Genomic DNA, 20222 nt, shown 5'->3' with positions numbered 1-20222 from the left:
AAAAATGATGTCAGTTCTGATTTCAAAAACAGAAAACAAAAAAAAAATTAACACTGCTAGCAAAATCAGGAATAAAAACCATAGAAACTTATATAGTTAAGTATTTTTGAAGGACTTACAATTTTAATTATTTAACAGTTTTATAATAAAAATATTACCCCTGAAGATTGTGGCTGGAATTGGAAAAAATATGAACCAAATGATTTTATCTAGGGTAAAGGTCTTATGTATACTATTTTCATCATTTACTCAAAAGATGGGAGAAATATGGTCAACTTAGTTCATTATTTTTACCTGATAAGAAATTTAGATAAGGATGATTACAGAAGAGATGCAGTGAGTTATAGGACACAGTGGATATTAAGGTATGAATCCAGAGAAACAGGAAGTGCACGCCCCTGGCAAATTTCCAACACCATGTCAAAGGCTAAGTAACCAGGAATCAATCACCTTGATTCACAAGATTAGCCCTACTTCGTCAAATGTGTAAGCATATCACCTGAAATTCCTAATATAGCACTCCTTTATTCCTTTTTAAAAAGAATACTTCTGATGTACCAAAAGACACACAGATATAGATCAAGGGTCAGCAATTTTTTTCTTAAGAGTATTTTCGGCCTTTTAGGGCTCTACTATCTCTGTTGCAATCAATCAACTGTACTCTTGCAGCGCAAAAGCAGTTTAGATAACAAAATAATAGGGCTTATCTAGGTTTCAATAAAACCTTATTTACAAAAACAGGAGGCCACCATATAGGGCCTGCCAGGCCACAGTTTGTTCATTCCTGGTATGAACTGTAATTTAGAGATAATCAAAACTCTGTTTAAGAAGTGAAAACTACAGACTTGTGAAGCCCTGGTGCGGCCCTCTCCAATCCCATTCCATAAGAAACAACTCCTATAAATTAATTATATTTATTCACATTTTACATTTTTAACATATGAGTGAATCTCTAAACAAGACATGGTATTCTTCTCCATGTCTTAAGGTTTTTTGCTAAGTATTATTTTTCTGAAATAGAATTTCACTACTGCATATTACTATATTGTATATATGTACCATTTTTGTCCACTCTTTTATTACTGCATGTTTAGATCACTTCAAGTTTGTCTTTGGCACAAACACTATTGTTATAAACATTTTATATCTATATCTGTGTTTGTACATATGCAAAAAATTACTTTGTGCTGCATACCTGAAAATGAAAATACTGAGTCAATGTAACTTTAAAAAGTCAACTTTATAAGATAGCACAAAGTTACATTTCTAAGGGTTTGTAACAATTTGCATGCCCTCTAAGAGATTCTACACCCTTCCTAATAGACTGATTTTTCAAATCCTCCGCCAAGGACATACCTATTGATTTTAGAGAGAAGAGAAGGAAGGGAGGGAGAGAAGGAGAGAAAAATCAATGTGAGAGCGAGATATTGTTTGTGTCCCATATGCACCCCAACTAGGGACAAACCCACCACCCAGGCATGTGCCCTGACCAGGAATCAAACCCATAACCTTTTGGTGTATGAGATGACACTCCAACTGAGCCACCCAACCAGGGCAATATATGGATTTAAATACACATTTTGTACCAATTGGATAAGTTTTCAATATGCATTTTGTAAAAAATGGATACAAATACATATTTCATACTATTTACCTGATTACAAATGAGGTTTGACTTTTTAACATATTTTTTAGCCACCTGCATTTTCCTCATCTTCAAATTAAAGGTTTTGTCTTTCACCCACTGTTTTAAAAAAATTGTGTATTTCTTACTAATTGGTAGGTTTTATGTAACCAGGTTATCAACCTTAGTCATTTATTGGTGTTAGATACACATCTTTCCATGAGTGGGTGAACTTCTCACTCTTATTGAAATTGTGGTAAAATATACATAACACAAAAATTTCCATATTAACAAATTTTAAATGTTGTTTATTGACAATGTTCTGCCAACAACCTACAGAACCTTTCATCTTGTAAAACTAGAAGTTTACATCCAGTAAACACTCCCCATTTTCCCCTCATCCCAGCCCCTGGCAACCACCATCCTATTTTCTGTTTCCAAAATGTGACTCTTTCACATATCTCATATAAGAAACCATACAATATATTTGTGACTTGCTTTTTTCACTTAGCATGATATCCTCAAGGGTGCATCCGTATTGTAGCATGTGTCTGAATTTTCTTCCTTTTTAGACTGAACATTTTTTATCCATTCAGCTGTGGATGGACACTTGGGTTGCTTCATGGTTTTCTTCTTTGAATAATGCTGCTATGTGCCTGAGTGTACAAAGACATTTTTGAGACCTTGCTTTCAATTCTTTTAGAGACACAGCCAGAAAGGAAATTGCCATTCATGTGATCATTCAGTTTTTAACTTTAAGGACTGCTATGCTGTTTTCCATGCCAGCTATAACACATCTTACATCCCCACCCAGAGCACATGAGGTCTTTACTTTCTCCACATTCTGGTGAATATATTATTTTCTGGTGTTTTGATAGTAACCATGATAGTGGGTGTGAGGTGGTATCTTGTGGCTTTAATATTCTCATTTTTTAAATTATCTATGTTTATCTTGTTGAATTGGGGGAGTTCTTCATACATTCCTGGTATTAACTCCTTAACAGATAGGTGGTTTGCAAATGTTTCTGCATTTCTCTAGGCTGTCTTTGAGTTCTATTGATGGTGTCCTTTGGTGCACGGAACTTTATAATTTTGGTGTTGTCAGATTTATGTTTTTCCTTTTGTTGGCTGTGCTCCTGGTGTCTTATATAAGAAACCACTACCAGACCCAATGTTCTGGAGCTTTTTCCCTATGTTTTCTGCTAGGGTTTTATACATTTAATTTTTACATTTAGGTCTTTGACCCCTTCGATATTAGTTTTTACTTATGGTGTTCAACTTCATTCTTTTGCATGTGGACATGTAGTTTTTGCAATTTTTGTGATCAAGCTGTCCTTTCCCCATTGAATGGTCTAGGCACCCATGTCAAAAACCATTTGACCACATATGCAAAAATTTATTTCTGGGCTAGAGGTTCTATTCTGTTGGTCTATACGCCTGTGTTTTTCCAGTACCAAAATGTTATGATTATGTTTTGAAACAAGGAAGCACAAAACCTCCAACTTTGCTCTTTCTCAGTATTGTTTTGGCTATTTGGGGTCCTTTGAGATTCTATACAAATTTTAGTATAGATTTAGTGATCTTTGAAATAAACACCTTTGGGATTTTGATAGGTGTTGTATTAAATCTGTAGATTTCTTTGGATATTATTGACATTTTAACAATACGTAGTACATGGGATGTCTTTCCAATTATCTGTGTCTTTTATCTCTCTCACTGATGGAAGTTTTTCAGGGTATGTCTTTTACTTTCTTTGTTCAGTTTATTCCTAAATATTTTATTATTTTTGCTACTGTAAATCAAATTTTCTTAATTTCCTTTGTGTACTTTTCAGTGTTAGTGTGTAGAAATGCAACTCATCTTTTGGGTGTTGATTTTGTATTCCTGCAATATCACTGAATTCATTTAGTAGTTCTAACAGGTATTTTGGAGGATCTTTAGCATTTTATATGTTAATGTCATGTCATATACAAACAGATTTTACCTTTTCCTTTCCAATTTGATGCCTTTTTCTTACATAATTGCTTCAATTAGGACTTTCAGTATAATGATGAGTAAAACTGATGATAGAGGGACCCTTGTCTTGTTCCTGGTCTTAGGAGTAGTTTCCTTCTTTCCTAGTTTGGTTTTGTTATGAAAGGTGTTGAATGTTTTCAAATGCTTTTTCTGCATCGTTTTTTATTTCCCTTCATTTTGTCTTTGATTGAGAAATTTCCTATGTTGAACTGTCCTCACATTCCAGGAATAAATCTCTCTAGGTCATGAGTATAGTTCTTTTAATATGATGCTGAATTTGGATTGCTAGTATTTTGTTAAGGATTTTTGCATTCATATTCATAAAGGACTTTGGTCTGGATTTTCAGTGTCTAGTTTTGGCATCAGAGAAATGCTGGCCTAATACAGTTTGGAAGTGCGTGCTTCTCCTCAATTTTCCAGAAGAGTTTGAGGAGGACAGGTGCTAATTATTAAACATTCAAGACAATGCACCAGGGAAGCCATCTGGTCGGAGGCTTTTTTTTTTCGGGGGGAGGGGGAGGTTGGTGGTAAAGATTTCTTATTACTGATTCAATCTCTTTCCTCATTTTAGGTCTGTTCAGATTTTCTATTTCTTTTTGATTCATTGTGAATAAGTCATATATTTCTATGAATTTTTTCACTTCATCTAAGGCACACAAATCATTGGCATATAATTTGTCATAGTACTCCTTATAATCCTTGTGTCTGGGACATAGAGTGTAATGCCCCCTCTTTAGTTTTAAATTTTAGTCATCTAAACGGCCTGTCTTCTGTTCTTGGTTAATCTAGCTATAGGTTTGTCGATTTTGTTAATCTTACAAAGAACCAGCTCTTGGTTTTGTTGATTTTTCTCCAGCATTTTTCTATTATCTCTTTTGTTCATCTTTGCTTTAATCTTTGTTATCTTCTTTCTTCCATCAGTAATGGGTTTAATTTGTTCTTTTTCTAGTTCCTTAAGGTATACAGTCAGTTTATTGATTTGAAATCTGTTTTAAAACATAACCTTTCATAGCCACAAATGTTCCTCTTAGCACTGCCTTTTTACATGTCTTGTAGTTTTGGTGTGCTGTAGTTCAGTTTTCATTTTTCTAAAGATCTTTTCTAATTCCCTTAGAGATTTTTTCTTTCACCTATTGAGTGTTAATTTCCACATATTTGTGGATTTTCTAATTTTCCTCCTGCTACTGATTTCTGGTTTCATTCCATTGTGAACAGAAAAGATACTTAATATGAATCAAATCATTTTAAATGTCTTAAGACATGTTTTGTGGTCTGATCCATAGTCTCTCCTGGAAAACACTCTGCACTTGAGAAAAATACCTATTCTGTTGTTGGGTGTCATATCCTGTATGTGTTTGTTTGGTTCAATTGATGTCTGGTGTTGTTCAAGCCATCTCTTTCCATAGTGACCTTCTGTTTGTCTGCTGGAAGCCTCCTACTGTTATTCTAGACAATCTATCTCCTCTCCCTTCAGTTATGTCGGGCTACTCTATGTATTTGGGGACTCACATGTTTGATGCATGTGAATTTATAATTGTTTTATTTTCTTAATGAAGAGTCTTTCACCCTCATATATTATTCTTTGCTTCTTACAACAGTTTTTTAAAGTCTGTTTTGTTTTGTATTAGTATGGCCATCCCTCACTTTTTTTTTTTTTGGTTACTATTTGTATAAAATGTATTCTTCCCTCCCACACCTCCCCTCCTCAGCTTTCACTTTCTGTCTAGCTGTGTGCTTTATATGAAGTGAGTCCCTGTACACAGCCTGTCACTGGATACTGTTTTGTTTTTGTTTTTTGCAGGGAGGGGTTAATACATTCAGCCAATCTATGCCATTTGATTGAAGCATTTAATGCACTTAACATTTTAAGTAATTACTAATTGTGAAGAACTAATGATTGGAATTTTGGAAATTGTTTTTTATGTGCCCTATAGCATATTGTGTTACTTGTTCCCTTCCTGCTTTTGTGTTTTTAAAAGTGATATGCTTTGATTTCTTATTTTCTTTTGTATAAACTCTAGAGATACAGTCTTTGTACTTTTCATGGGGGTTATATAAAACATATTGACATTTTAACAATCAATTCTAAACTGAACTCCAATTGCATACAAAACTCTCCTCCTTTACATCTCTGCCAGTCCCCATGCTTCACGTCATTGTTGTCACAGAACACAATACACATCATGTACCTATTAGCATAGAGTTGGAGATATTATGCTCTTGTCTTTTAAATATTACAAAAGAATCAAAAGTGGACTTACGATAATACCAGGTGTTTCTACATATACACCTTTACTGGAGAACTTTAGATGTTCTTTTCTAGAATCCCTGTGTTTTACCTGGAATGACTCATTCATGACTTCCAGATTCAGTCTAGTGATGATGAATTCCTGAGTCTGTTTATCTGGGAAAGTTTTAAGATGTCCACTTTCAAAGGACAGTTGTGGTGGACATGGTATTCTTAGTCATCAGCTTTTTTTGTTCTTCAAATATATCCCATTGCTTTGAGGCGTGTCAGCTTTCCGTTAAAAAAAAAAAAAAAAATAAAAGCCCCGCTGACAATTTTGTAGGAGCTCGTTTGTACGTAACAAATCATTTTCTCTCATATCTTTTAGATTTCTTCTTTGTTTCTGACTATATAGATATAAGTATCTGTAAGGCATTAGTATGTCTGTTTGTATTTATCCTCCTTGGACTTTAACTTCTTGAAACTGTGTGTCTCTTTACACAAATTTGAGAAATTTTCAGCTACTGTTTCTTCATATGAAGTTTCTGCTTCGTTCTTTCTTTGCTTTTGGGATTCCCATAAGGCCAAGTGATGGTCCAATATGTCCCTTAGGCTCCATTCCCTTTTCTTCCTTCTTTTTACTTTTTGCTCCTCTAACTTAATGATTTCAAATAATGTCTTCCCTATGGGTAGGAATGTAGACTGGTCCAGCCACTGTGGAAAACGGTATGGATTTTCCTCAGAAAATTAGGAATTGAACTGCCTTTTGACTCAGTGATCTCACTTCCGAGAATTGATCATAAAAAACCCAAAATGCTAATTTGAAAGAACCTACGCACCCATATGTTCACAGCAGTGTTATTTACAAAAGCCAAGGTCTGGAAGCAGCTCAAACGCCCATCAGTAGGTGAGTGGATAAAAAAGCTGTGGTACATTTACACAACTGAATACTATACAGTCATAAAAAGGGAACTCTTACCCTTTGCCACAGCATGGATGGACCTGGAGAGTATTATGCTAAGTGAAATAGGCCAGTCAGAGAAGGACAAACACCATATGATCTCACTCACATGCAAAATCTAATGAATAAAATAAAATGAGAAACAAAATAGAAGCAGAGGCATGGATGCATAGAACAGGTTGACAGCTGTCAGAGGAGAGGGGTGGAGGGGGGACTACATGGAAGAAGATGAAGGGATCAGCCAAATAACATACATGCATGACCCATGGACACAGACAACAGTGTGGTGATGGACAGAGGGGCCAGGGTCAGGTGGGAAAAGGGGGCAAATGGGGACATCTGCAATACTGTCAATAATACAAATGAAGAAAAACATAAATAAAAAACCTGCCTTAAAATTCACTGATTCCTTCTTCCGCCTCATCAGCTTCGATCTTAAACTCCTCTGGTGAATTTTCAGTTGAAGTACTGTATTTTTCAGCTCCAGGCTTTGTTTGGTTCTTTTTTTATAATCTTTCCGTTGATATTCTCATCTTACTCAAAAATATTCCTTTCATTTTGTTTCGTTTCCAGTCTGTTTTTTCTTTTTGCTCAGTAAGCCCATTTAAGACATTTAAAACATCATTTGCCAAGTCAGAGGCCTGTACCTCTTGAGTTACTTTCTGGATATGTCGCTCCTATGAATGAATCAGGTTCCTTGGTTCCTTGTATGACTGGTGTGTTTGTGCTGCTATTTTGGCATTTTGAAAATCACCTCTCCCATTAGGTATGGCTCTCCCGTCGAGGGGAGGCTTTTGCAAATCAGCCTGCCTGAGCAGCCCGGGCTTCCCGGGTGTTTTCCGGGATTAGTGTCCCCTTCGTCTGTGCACGTGCTTCTGCTCCTGTCCCTGAGGAGACGCTGCTTTTAAATGTCGAAGTTTCCCTAAGGGTCTCCAGAATGTTTCTTCACAGAAGACTTGCATCTTTACTACAATTGGTCCTGTTTTCTCTGCCCCAACCACACACAGGGGTGCAGACCACTGCACATCCAACAGGCGGTGACCACGGCCACCGCTCGAGCCTTTTTCCCGCGGGAGGCACCGGCTCACGAGCCCACCAGGGCGCTGAGGCGACCAAGGCAGACCCTGGGCCTGGGCGGTCGTCACCCGCCAGGGAGCCCCATCCTCTCCTTCCGTCCCGGGGAAACCGGGGAGCCCCGTCACGTCCTCCTGGGCCAGGGCAGCTGCTACGCTGCGCCAGGGCGGGGCGGGGGGGGAAGGGGGCACGTGACACAGAGCAAACGACATGCCACCAACGCCGCGACCATTCAGGCATCTGCTGGTTTGCCACAGCTCCTTCCGAGGTCACTGGAGCTGACACGAGGCCGCCCTTACCGCACGTGGGTGTTTACTCGCGGCCCCGTGGGATGCGAGCGCCCAGGGCCTCCCAGGTCCCCGTCGCGCGCATGGCCCTCCCCATCACTTACCTTTTCAAGGTGTCCCTTCACGTGCTAAACCCGCTTCCATTCGGTTATACGCGTGAACCGCCACACTTCATGCTCCGGTGTTTTGTTAAAGTCCTTGATTTTAGCAACATGTTTTTCTCTTTCCCATCAGTACTGGCTTTTGCGTATTCAGTGAAGAAGGAATCCAATTTCGCCGCTTCCTTTAACTCAAAAAGGATGTCCAGCGGCTCTCACCGCCTTTCCGTCCCGCCCGCCCTTTCCCACCGCGGCGGCAGCGCGGCCTGTGCGCGCCGCGCGCTTCCAACACCCGCGCAGGCGCAGTGCTCATCCCTGGCCGGCGCAGCCTCTGCGAGTACGTTACAACGGCTCCCTCATCTTCGAAGTGGCCTTGGGCGTACTCAGCCCTTCACCCAACTGCTGAAACTTAAAAGGGCGCCCACCGAATGCCCTGAGAAAAATCTGAGGGTGTCTGAAATTGAGCTTTCGCTGAAGCTGATGGACTATTATGGACATAAATTGCTTCTTTGTGATGCCGTCTTCATATGACCAACATAATGTATAGTTCGCCGTTATTTGTCTTAATGACACTGTTGATCACTTTTTCCACAGGGGGCATTGAGGAGCCTTTTGTAAAACGTCACACAGCGAACACCCTGTAACCACTGCAGCTCAGGAGACAGACGTTTGCCAAGTATCTCAAGAGCCACCCTCCCTGTTTCAGTGACAAACCACCCCGCTTTCGTGAAAATCACTCTGCTTTTCTTTAAAGTCTATGGCCTAATTCTTCAGATAAATTACTTAATCTGAAGAAATCAAGACATTCGTAGTGCAGAGTCCCCACCAGTGTTAGTTCTGGTACTGGGATTCCCATGACGCAGTTTAAAGTGCTGGGTACATGGGCGCCATCAGGCTCCGCTTGCGTTTTACTGAGCAACCCGTTCACGCGTCCGTCCGTCCAGCAGCCTCAGTGGGTGATGAATGTGTTCCCAACCCGGCAGCCCAGTCTTCTTTTTCTGGGGTGTTAGCAGCGATTCCTGACAGGATGCTAAATCCTAGTAATCTAACTCCAACATCCTTCTGTCATGGATCACGTATTTTATATTTCTATAAAAAGAAAACTTCCCTCATGAATGACTTGGTAACACAAATAACTTAAAAAGAAATGACAGAAACTATCTTTCCCTTTGTACGTTTTCAAAATAATGTGCCACTTCCCTATCATTCTCAAAATTCCCCCAAATCATTTGAAAACCACGTTTATGAAACACAGCCATGGAATCAAGGCACCGCAGCAATCGCCCTTTCTGAGGCCAAGCGCGCCCGCCTCCGCCGTCAAGAGCGTCCTCCAGGGGGCGCCTCCGCCTTTGCTTCGGCCTCCCGTGCACGCCCTGGTCGTTCCCAAGCCCCACCCACCGGAGACTCGTGGACATTTTCCACCCCGGCCAGGAAATGCCCGTGTCTCCAGAAGCTCTCATTTGAAGTGGCACACGATACTTCTAGGCATAATATGGACACTCGGTTTCCTCATCGACACGCACGGGACCACTGTGCCCAGGCAAGCAGTGGGCGTGGCCGAAGTGCACACATATGGACACGTGCACACAGAGTAATTTCATGTTAGCGACACCCGATTCAAATTGAGAACAAAGTGCTTTCACTCTACCTTTTCTGTTTTACATCCAGAACACCTTCACTTAACGAGAGTCCTGATATTTGGGCACATGGGATAAAATAGTGAGAATGTAAGTAAGTACTAAGCAGCTTCTATCCGACGTTATGCAACAGTGTTGTATAAATGATAATGACGCTGCAAATGTAATCACTGTCCCCCTGCCTGTTATCCAGCACAGAGCTACTGTTTCTACACCCTCCCCCATGATCCACCTTCCAGCCAGCTCCCCAAATACACCCCCCCCCCCCGCCACTGGCCACAAAGAGCCCCCAACATCTTCCCGAGAGTGGCGTGCCGGACGCTGTTCCACAGCCTGTTCCTCCTGGGAGTCTCCGAGGAGCAACAGCCCCAGAGACCTGCTTGCTGATGGCTTAGCTGCAGTCTCCATGCACAAACGTCAGCTGACATTCTCGTTCCTCGAGTATCTTACATACCTACTCCCATTTTTCTTCTAGTTAAAAAATGTCAAAAAGCACAATGACAATTCTTTCACTTTGTTAATTTGTATTTTTAGTGAGATACCGGAAATGTTTCTTTTCCTTTAAAAAGAACCATAGACTTTACTAGAATATGTTTCAATGTTGGTCATCTGGGTTATTTCTTCAGATATTCCATATATATTTAAGTAAAGACTTTTCAATTACAGCTTACATTTGCTGTTGTTTTTGTATTAGTTTCGTGTGTACAGCATAGTGATTAGACAATTATACTTTACAAAGTGTCTCCCTGATATTTCTGGCACCCACTTGGCAACGTTAACTATTACAATATTATTGGCTGTTTCCTACGTTGTACTTCACATCCCCAAGACTCTTCCGTGGCTACCAATCCGTGCTTCTCAACCCCAACTCCCACTGCCCCTTCCCTCTGGCAACCATCAGTCTGTTCTCTGTACCTATGGGTCCGTTTCTGTTTTATTAGCTTACATTGTTTTCGATTCCACATAAAATCACAAGGGACTTGTCTTTCCCTAAACTACTTACTTCCTTTGGCATAATACCCTCTAGGTCCTCCCACGCTATCAGAAATGATCCAATTTTGTTCTTCTTTGTGGTCAAGTAATGTTCCATTCCATATATGTACCACAGGTTTTTTAGCCACTGGTCTTCTGATGGGCACTTGGACTGGTTCCATAGCTTGGCTACTGTAAATAATGCTGCTATGAACATAGGCATGGATATATTCTTTCAAAATATTAGCATTCTACATTCTTCAAATATATATGCAGTAGACTCGCTAGGTCATAAGGCAGTTCCATTTTTAATTTTTTGAGAAACTTCCACAGCTTTCCAGTGGCTGCACCAGTCTGCATTCCCACCACCAACACGAGGGCTCTCTTTTTTGTACATCCTCCCCAGCAATTGTTTTTGTTGTTGTTTTATGGATGACAGCATTCTGCCAGGTGGGAGGTGAGAGCTCATTGTGGTTTTAATATGCATTCCCCTGATGATTAGTGACATTGAGCATATTTTCATATGTCTGTTGGGCATCTGTATGCTCTCTTTGGAGAAGTATCTTTTCAGGTCCTTTACCCCTTTTTAATTGGATTTTTTTGGGGGGGGTGTTGAGTTTGTGTCCTTTATATATTTTGAATATTAACAACTTACCAGATGTATCATTGGAGAGTATGTTCTCCCATTATATATTCTTTTATTCATATTACATATGGGTTGTCTTTTCATTTTTTTGGTTTCTTTTGCTGTGCAAAACTTTTTAGTTTGATATAGTCCTGACCAAGGAGATATATTAGAAAACTATTACTAAGAAAAATGTCCACAATATTATTGCCTGTATTTCTTCTAGAAGAAAAATGTCCTTTTTGTTTTTTTTTAAATTCTAGGAGTGTCTTTGAATAACTGATCCTATTATTTTTCTATGATTTGCTTTGATTTTCTCTTTTGGAAACCTTTATATATATTGGATATTTTAAATTTGTCTCTCATCTTTTCTAGAGTCTTTAGCCATTTTTTTCTGATATTTAAAATTTCTTTCCTTATATTCCTGTTATTCCTTAGTTTATTCACTTCTTTATTCTTCTAATTTAGCCTTCATTTCTAAACTTCTCCATTTTGAATTATTCCGAAGTTTTATCACCTAACTTGATTCTCTAAATTCTAATTTAAATTGTTGTTTCATATCCTGTATCATTTTCTGTCTTTTATCTTATTTAAAAACTGTTCATCTTTTATTTGGGTACACTCTCATGGCATGAGGGGCTTTTTATCGACTCTTTCTCATTTTTCTTATTGTAAGATATGGGATTGAAATCCTTTTTGCTGGTTATTGTTTCATGTTCATTTAGTATACCTGAATTTTTAGGTAGGGTTTTTTTTCCCCCCTTCAGGTTCTGGAGATCCCCTTTGATTGTCTTCATGGAGTTTTCAAAAATATGACAGCTGACTTTGGAAGGTATGCTTGCTCCGTCTGCCTCCCCCATTTTCCTTGGACTTTATCTAAACTCTGCTCGCAGTCATTTAACCTCAGGGTGGGTGGGGCTGTGTCCTGGACGAGGACCAAGGTGGGTGGGTGGGTGTTTCCTGGGGCCTAGATGGCCCTGGCTAAGGAAGTGTCACTGGGACGCCCTGGGGCTCACCTACCCGTGTGGGTGCCAGAACTCCCCTGCTTCGCAGCTCTTCTCCATGTTGGCCGCCAGGGCTCCCCAGGGCATGTCTGCCCGCCGTCTCTCCCACGCAGCTGCAGACAGCACGTCTGTCTTAGACCTCTAGAACCTCTAGATGAACTATCCCCCCCAGTCATAACCAGATACCTTGTCACCGAGTTCATGGTAAGGGCCCATTTGTTGTTGCTAATGGACTAGCAGTTATTAAGGGGGCTAGCAGTTATTATTTTATTTTCTATTGTTATGACTGTTTTTCACAGAGGAATTCAGGGATATTTAAAAACTATGCTCCCACTGCTATCTATCTACTCTGAACTGGTCATGTAGTTTTCTGTATTATTGCAATTTTAAAATAACTTCTGAAATTACATTTAATATATAATTTTTAAATTGAAATGAAAATACACATTTTTCTAATGATGTAGCCATGCTGTTAGTCTATATGCTTCAAGGCTCATTCTTGCTATAACAACACCTTTGTGATGTTCTCTTTCGGTGGAGGTGGAAATCGCAGGCTATATTTTACATCCTTCAAACATATGCTGGCCTCAAATACCACACGAATTTAATATTTAACAAAACATTCGCTAGCGCTGCCTACTGCACAGGAGGCTCGGCAGCATCACCCCTTTACTGCTGCCATTCTTTTCTGAGATGTGTCAGCTTATACACAGTGTCTCCAAGGGCGGCCTGTGCGCTACCCCCAGCCTGCCCTCCCACCCCCAGCCATCCTAAGCAGCTAGAGCAGAGGCGCACACCTAAGCCCGCGACTGAGCTGTGCAGGTCCTCTCTGGATAGGTAGTGACTTACAGTCCGATGATGAAAGTTCTGATGACTGAGGACATGAGGCCGGTCTGGGAGAGACGCAAAAAAATTGAGGTGACACACAGAGAGAAGTAGCAACAGGAGGCCAAGAACTTGCCTGAAGAGTTAAAGGGAGTAGCCTGGGCCACCACCTCCCCTCTCCCACTTCGGGCCTCCTAACTATACTCCATTTCCTGTCCTTGGGCGCTTAGGGCACTTGTAATGCACCTTGAGGATACTTAAGCTGCCTTCAATATTCTCAGGAGCTCTCAGGCCAACAGAAATGCTCACAGAATATAATCGGTGGGCCAGGCTGACACCGGGCAGTGTGCAGGCTGCCCTTCCCTGTACTAATGCCCCCCCCCAAGCGCCTTCTCCTCCTGTTAGCTGCGGTGGCACTGTCTCCTTATCACTCATTCCAACGCCAGGCCCACTGGGCTTCTCAGGCCCCTAAATAAAAATCACCAAGAGGTAACCTGCCACCTGAGGGTCAGCGACCAGCCTTATATACCAGGGTTCAGGAAGGGCCGCCTCCAGGCTGCGCCGGGCACAGAGAACAACTTCTGACCCGTTTGTTTCATCTCCTTGGGCTGCTGGGCTTCGTAGTTACTCTAATTTAAATGCAGTGGTTTGCCAACAAAAAGCTAGAATTTTCTTAAAGAAAATTCAGTAAGCTCCAAGTAAGTACTGTCTTCAAAATCCTTAATTATTGCCCAGAGAGGCATACACACACTAAAGCTATGTAAAAATAGGTACTGTTAATAAGAAGTAACCTTGAAAGATGTAAACTACATTGATTAGAATAAGAGAATAAATTTAAAACAGGTTGACTAATAAAAGTGACAAATTTAAAAAATTAAAGAACATTTTAGTTTGTATTTTAAAGCATATAATAATATAAAATATTACCAAAAGATTAATTAGTCTATAAGAAAACAATTAAATGAATAGAAATGTGAGTTAGGAAAAACAATGTAGTATTAACACAAAAATTCAACTCAGATATATTTTATGATACTGTAAAATAAGACTACTTGCTTTTTCTTTTTGTAAGACATTAAATACCTTTAGTTGCCTAAATTCAGCTGCATTCCTGCCAGATACATACACATGATAATGTCGAAAGCAGTCAGACTCATTCACCAGTATACATTTTTATCCTGCGAATCTCCCGTGTCACATCACAGAAACAAGGGAAACAGAGCAGAGGGAAACTAAAGAATGAGCGTGAGTGCCCATTTGCGAGTGGGAACCGGAGACGCCGTGCGTTTCCTCGGGCTGCGTGAGGCGCTGGAACCCTGGGCGCCCACGGTCCATGCTGGGGATTTTCACCGCACCGCATGGCTTCACCTCTCTTCCTTGTTTTCACAACTTACCTTTTCCAAAAATTATTAGTGAAAAAACCCCACAGTGTTCCATTCAAGTACAAGGGGGAAAAAGCTGAATTATTATGTACCAGAATCTAAGTTAGGCAATGTTAACAGACATCATAAGATTCTTTCTCTTTACAAGCAAAAAAATAATTTTATTAGTGTTGTATAAATAAAATGGCACAGGACTGCAGAAGAAGAGGCATTAATTCGGCATAAGGAACCTGAAGCAGGACTCAAAGAATGAGAGTAATTTTGGAAACAGAAAAATGGAGGCGGCCCCGATGCAGAAGGAAGAGCGGCACGAATGAGGGCGAGCGGCAGTGCAGTCGGGCAGTGCCCTGTGTCTGCAGGGGCCAGGGCTTGGGCAGAGCGCGGTCTGGCGAAGGAGGGCCTGCCCGCACTGCGAGGGACCCCAAGTGCGTCCTCCTGCACAGCAGCTGTTTCTAGGGTTTTGGGTTGGATGAACTGGCAGACATTTGAGGGGCCATATCTTAAGGTTATCAATTTTATATTTTGCCAATAATGGTATTTAAAAAACAAAACTCAAACCTAAGATCTACCATTTACTATCATTTTATTAAGACAATTATTTTAATACAGAGAATATGTATATTACATCCAAATAATCTTAAACATAGGATATTTTAAAATTAGGGTATATCTTTAGATGCAGAAAGTTACAAAATAAAATTGTATTCTGCCTGGTGAACACAAAGTGAACTGTCAATACATAACTTGTTTCAGTGTTTCATTTTTTGCAGTCACTTTTTAAAAATTTAAGTGGCATATTTTTCTAATGCTTTTTCAACTCAATTCAGAATATTTGAGGTAAACTTAGAGAAGGCCAAGAAAAATTATTTTCGATCACCTAGCCATTTCTCCTTCCGTCTGAGGTGCTGGAAAGAAATAAGAAACAGGCCAGAACAGATGTCTGGCCATGGAAGATTCTGGAAAGGGGGCTCTGTATGTGGGGTACTGACCAACCAACATAGGGCAGTTAAAAAGTTACCTGATAGCAATTCCTTACGTTTTACAGGTGCCATAAACTGTCACTTATGGACCAGTAATGTGAGTCATATAACTTAGAATAAGTCCACCTTTGCTTTGGCTCATAGGAAACTTGGTGCTGATTTGTCTCACTTTTAATAACGGCACAAGACCCAGTAGTAGCACTGCTACATGAATACATTTATTGTATTTATTTTAGTATGTCAATGGACATTGATTCACAAATACTATGTGAATCAATGTCCAGGTACAGAAGCCTAGCTCTTAGGCCGAGACCCGGAGGTCTGGGCTTAGGGAGCACAGCGCCCCAGCGCAGCTGCGCAGCAGCAGCGGGTGGTTACCACCCTAAGAGCCAGGGCCTCCCTGCCCAGCCCGTTCTCAAAGTTCTTCTTTCTGTTAGTAGCTGGGCAGTAACACTGACTGTGCGAACATGTTACATTTAAAAAATGAACAAGGAGAAAGCACTTACTAATATCTTATTAGAATGTGTAGAAGCCATGTCATTATATTCTTTTGGCAACACATATCCCTCCCGAAGCACAAATTATGCCATGATTAACAGAAACAATATAGGAAACTAAAGTAATGAGAATTGAGAGAGAAATCATACCTTCTATCAATAGCTCTTGTCCGTGACTGCCAAGAAGTGTGCGCGAAAGGAATGGGGCAAAGTCTACAAAAATTTCACGAAGAAGAGGAGCAACTTTTTCTAAAGCTCTTTCAAGTTTTGCAGTGATGCTGTTGAAATTAAGACATAAAGACTAGTAAATATAATTCAAAATAAAAAGTCAAATCAACTTTACTTTTAAATCAGAACCTTTGAAAATCATAGACTTCAAATCCTAACCCACTGAATAGTAACACTCCACCCGAGGCAGGCACTCGCCCGCCTCCTTCCCCTCAGTCAAGGCCACAACGCAGAGGCGACACCAGGCCTGCTCTGCGGCGGGAAGGTGGGGCGGCGGGGAGGCCCGGGTCCCTGGCCCGCGGGGGCTGTGGCTCTACTCATTGCTCCAGCTGCGTCCGGAGAACAAGTTCCCCTAGCTCTATCCTTCCGCCCCTCAGCCACCGCACGGGTCCCTGTGCCCGCTGCGGTAACTGACGCTGACCTCGCGAGTTCCCTGGCAAGTCCCTCCAAAGCTCAACGAGCGCGGGGACGACTTGCTGTGCAGCCGGAGTGAGGCTACCATCCATCGTGGGGAAGAGCTCGGGTCAGCAAAGACGCTGGGGCTGGGGCTGGGGCTGGGGGGCCGCCGCAGGCCGCCGGGTCTGCTCTCCGACCCTCGCCCCGAGTCCCTGCGGCGGGCGGGGGGCCGGGTGCGGCTGCGAGAGTCCGCGCGCGCGGGGCACCGGCCTCAGGGGCCGAGCTGGACCGCGAGCCTGACAACACCTGCTCTGATTGAAGCATTTTCTGGTCGGGAGCCTGAGCCGTCACAAGACAAGCCAGCACAGGACAGGCCGCCCAGAGCGGCGGAGGAGTGGCGCCTCATTTCTGAGTGTGGGGAACACAGACAGAGCCCCTCTATCTGGCTCCGCTCTTCATCCGTCGCCCCACTGCGCAGGACCGCTTCCTGCAACCCTTCCCAGGAGGGGCCTCCCCCGAGGACACGTGCCTGCCTGCGGGGGGCGAGCGCAAACCTGGGGAAGGGGACAGCCCGGCGGAGGGGCTGGCTTCCGAGGGGGGCATGGGTATTCTTATTTAAGATTAATTAATGACAATAAATCTACTTTAGAAAAATGCTAGTTGGGTTATACAGGTTCACATCATAGTTATACTCTTGGATTGTAGTATACTGTTAATTAATCCAGGAATATTTACCCCTAGTTTAAAACTTTTCATATTTTACAGGTTTATGTATGAGGCTTCAGGATTGCAAAAATACTGTTCTGAGTGACTAAGTTAAATATCAAATGGAAACTAATCAAAGCAACTAAGTACATGTGCGTTATGTAAATAGTGTGTTAATTACCTTAAGTGTATGCATGAAAATAGACATTTCTCAGAGAGTGGATATTTATAAGATTTTTCACAAATATTTTCTTACAGAATTTATAGAATATTAAGTGATGCCCATACATATCATCTTGCAACAATTTTATCTTTGTAATAAAAGACAATGTAACATTTTACCCAGCAAGAAAGCAAAGCTTTTAAGTACAAAAAATCATTATGAAATGAAACAGTCAGATTTGTCTATCACAAAACAACAAATTTTTCTAACAAGTCTCATCCTCACCTTCTTACAGTGAAGAAAGCAGGCAGGTCGCCAATATTTCCAGGCCCCTCACAGTGGACGTTAAAGGGAGGGGACGCTATGTTGCTCGCCACCCTCTGATAATTCATATTCTCAAGGGAAACGGCGCAGCTATAAATCTTGGCCTTACACCCACCTGTATCACCTAGCAAATAGCCCCAGTCTCTCTCTCTTTCTCTCTCTCTCTCTCTCTCACACACACACACACACACACACACAGCCTATAGCGTTATTTCACAACTCTCATCTGAGAAGAACACACAATAAAAAAACTCCTTTTCCCCAATTGCAAGGCATATATGAAAAATTTCTGTTTAACATTTAAAAAAAACATTTTAATAAGGGGTACTCCTTGACCTTGTGTGTCCTATAAAAAATAACTGAATTACTCCATTTCAAGTCAGTTTTTACTTTAAAAATAGAAATAATACTTAATTACCAGAAAAAAACCTAGGTTCTGTCAAAATTATTTTGTAAGAAAAATTAGCATAGTTTACTTAATTTAGGGAAAAGATTAAGTAGCAACTTCTTAGTTTTATTTGAAAGTTTATTTTCATTATTCAACAAAAACCAGTCCTTCAGTCTCAGGTATTTTGCCCACAGAAATAACGCAAGGGTGCCCTACGTGGGTGAGTTGCCCTACACAGTCCTGGGGGAGGTTTGTAACCAACTACAGGAAAGCAAATCATGGCAAAAAATAAAAATGTTTTAGGTGAAAGTCTATAGATTCAAAGCCTGGACTAAAACAATACATCATAAAACATAACAGTTTATTATTACTGTTTTAAAAAAAAACACAATCATGTATTGGTCTTTACCTGTATTAAGAAAATCTCATTTACAGAGATTTATAGATTTTTTAAGAAATTTACTTAACTAAAGATATAATAACCTGTGGATAAAAAATTGTTATGAAAACCCCTGCCTGCAATTATCAAATTTTTTCATATGTAACAGAACTGGAGACATGTCCAAGGCCAAGGTGATTGTAGGAACCAGCAGAAAAAAGTCAGATTATGTCTCATTTTCTAAATAAATATGCATTCACAACAAAGTGCTGATTATTTTTCAATGTTACATGCTTTAGAATTCTGCAAAAACATATTAATTCTACTTTTATTTAGATATTGCTTACATTTGAGTTGTATTTTAATAAACTGCCTTATAATAGTGCTACTTCATAATGTTGCAATTTTTATTTTAACTTTTTTGTATTCTCCTAGGCCCTCAGCATAATGTCAAAAATACAGTAAACCCTTAATAATTTAATTTGGTGTGTTAAAGTTCTTCAATTTTGTCATTCATTTCTTAAATTATACAAAAATAATAGGTATCTATAAAAATAAAATGTAAAACGAAAATGAATAATCATGTACCCTTAAGCAATGTACCCAAAAGATGAGGCCCAAGTATAAAGGAAATTATTACATTAGTGAATTCTACAGTGGATTGTATTAACTGAATGCTCCTATGCAAATCAGGAAATGCAAGCAGAGGTGAGTGGACTGATTTAAGTAGAGCTGATGTGAAGACAAGATGGGCAGAGTTTCAATGACAGCAAAACAATACACTGCCAAGTTCAATTCTTCACCAGTGACCCATGACGACGAGTAACAGACAAACTGACTTTAAATATGTTGTTCATGCTTCACTAACCTTCCTATATGAAATACAAGCATACTACTAACAGGTAGCGGAGGACTGATGTGCACCCCAGATATCAGACCGTGACAATGGGACCTACTGAAAAACAACTTCTTCCAACTGTGACTCTTTAGGGTTGCAGCCACTAAGCAAAACATGAAGCTGAAAAAACTCTTGCTTATTTTATTTCTCCCATGATCTTTTTTTCCTTCTTTTTAATCTTCACCTGAGGACAATGCTTATTGGTTTTAGAGAGAGGAGAAGGAAGAGAGGGAGAGAAACATCAATTCGAGAGAAAAAATACCGACTGGCTGCCTCTTGTACGTGAATCCACAACCTATGTAACGCCCTGACCGGGAACTGAACCCACGGCCTTCTGGTTTCCACGCCAACACTCCAACCAGCTGAGCCACACAGGCCATGGCCCTGTGATCTTTTAACTTAAAAATGGCATTTTCTCCTCATTCTTTCTTAACAGAATCTTAGACATTTTCAAGTGCATGATGTAATGGTTAAGAAAGTACATAAAATTACAAAAGACTAAGAAATTAAGCCTAACTAGAATTCCTTTGTA

The 20222-nt window shown here is 40.5% G+C and overlaps 1 protein-coding gene across 3 annotated transcripts in view; it reads right to left on the bottom strand.

Annotated features, from left to right (window-relative positions):
- The window catches only part of NBEA (neurobeachin), a 482091-nt gene that overhangs the window by 300999 nt on the left and 160870 nt on the right, over positions 1 to 20222 (bottom strand). For all 3 annotated transcript variants that reach the window (XM_054586547.1, XM_054586549.1, XM_054586548.1), the window contains exon 33: positions 16360 to 16487. In XM_054586547.1, coding sequence (XP_054442522.1) covers positions 16360 to 16487 — 128 coding nt within the window. The remainder of the gene's footprint in view (positions 1 to 16359; positions 16488 to 20222) is intronic.

This window comes from Pteronotus mesoamericanus, unplaced genomic scaffold (assembly GCF_021234165.1).
Source record: "Pteronotus mesoamericanus isolate MK-2021 breed Mesoamerican mustached bat unplaced genomic scaffold, CSHL_Meso_final contig_94, whole genome shotgun sequence".
Lineage (NCBI taxonomy): Eukaryota > Metazoa > Chordata > Mammalia > Chiroptera > Mormoopidae > Pteronotus > Pteronotus mesoamericanus.
This window is presented reverse-complemented; position numbering and strand designations above follow the sequence as displayed.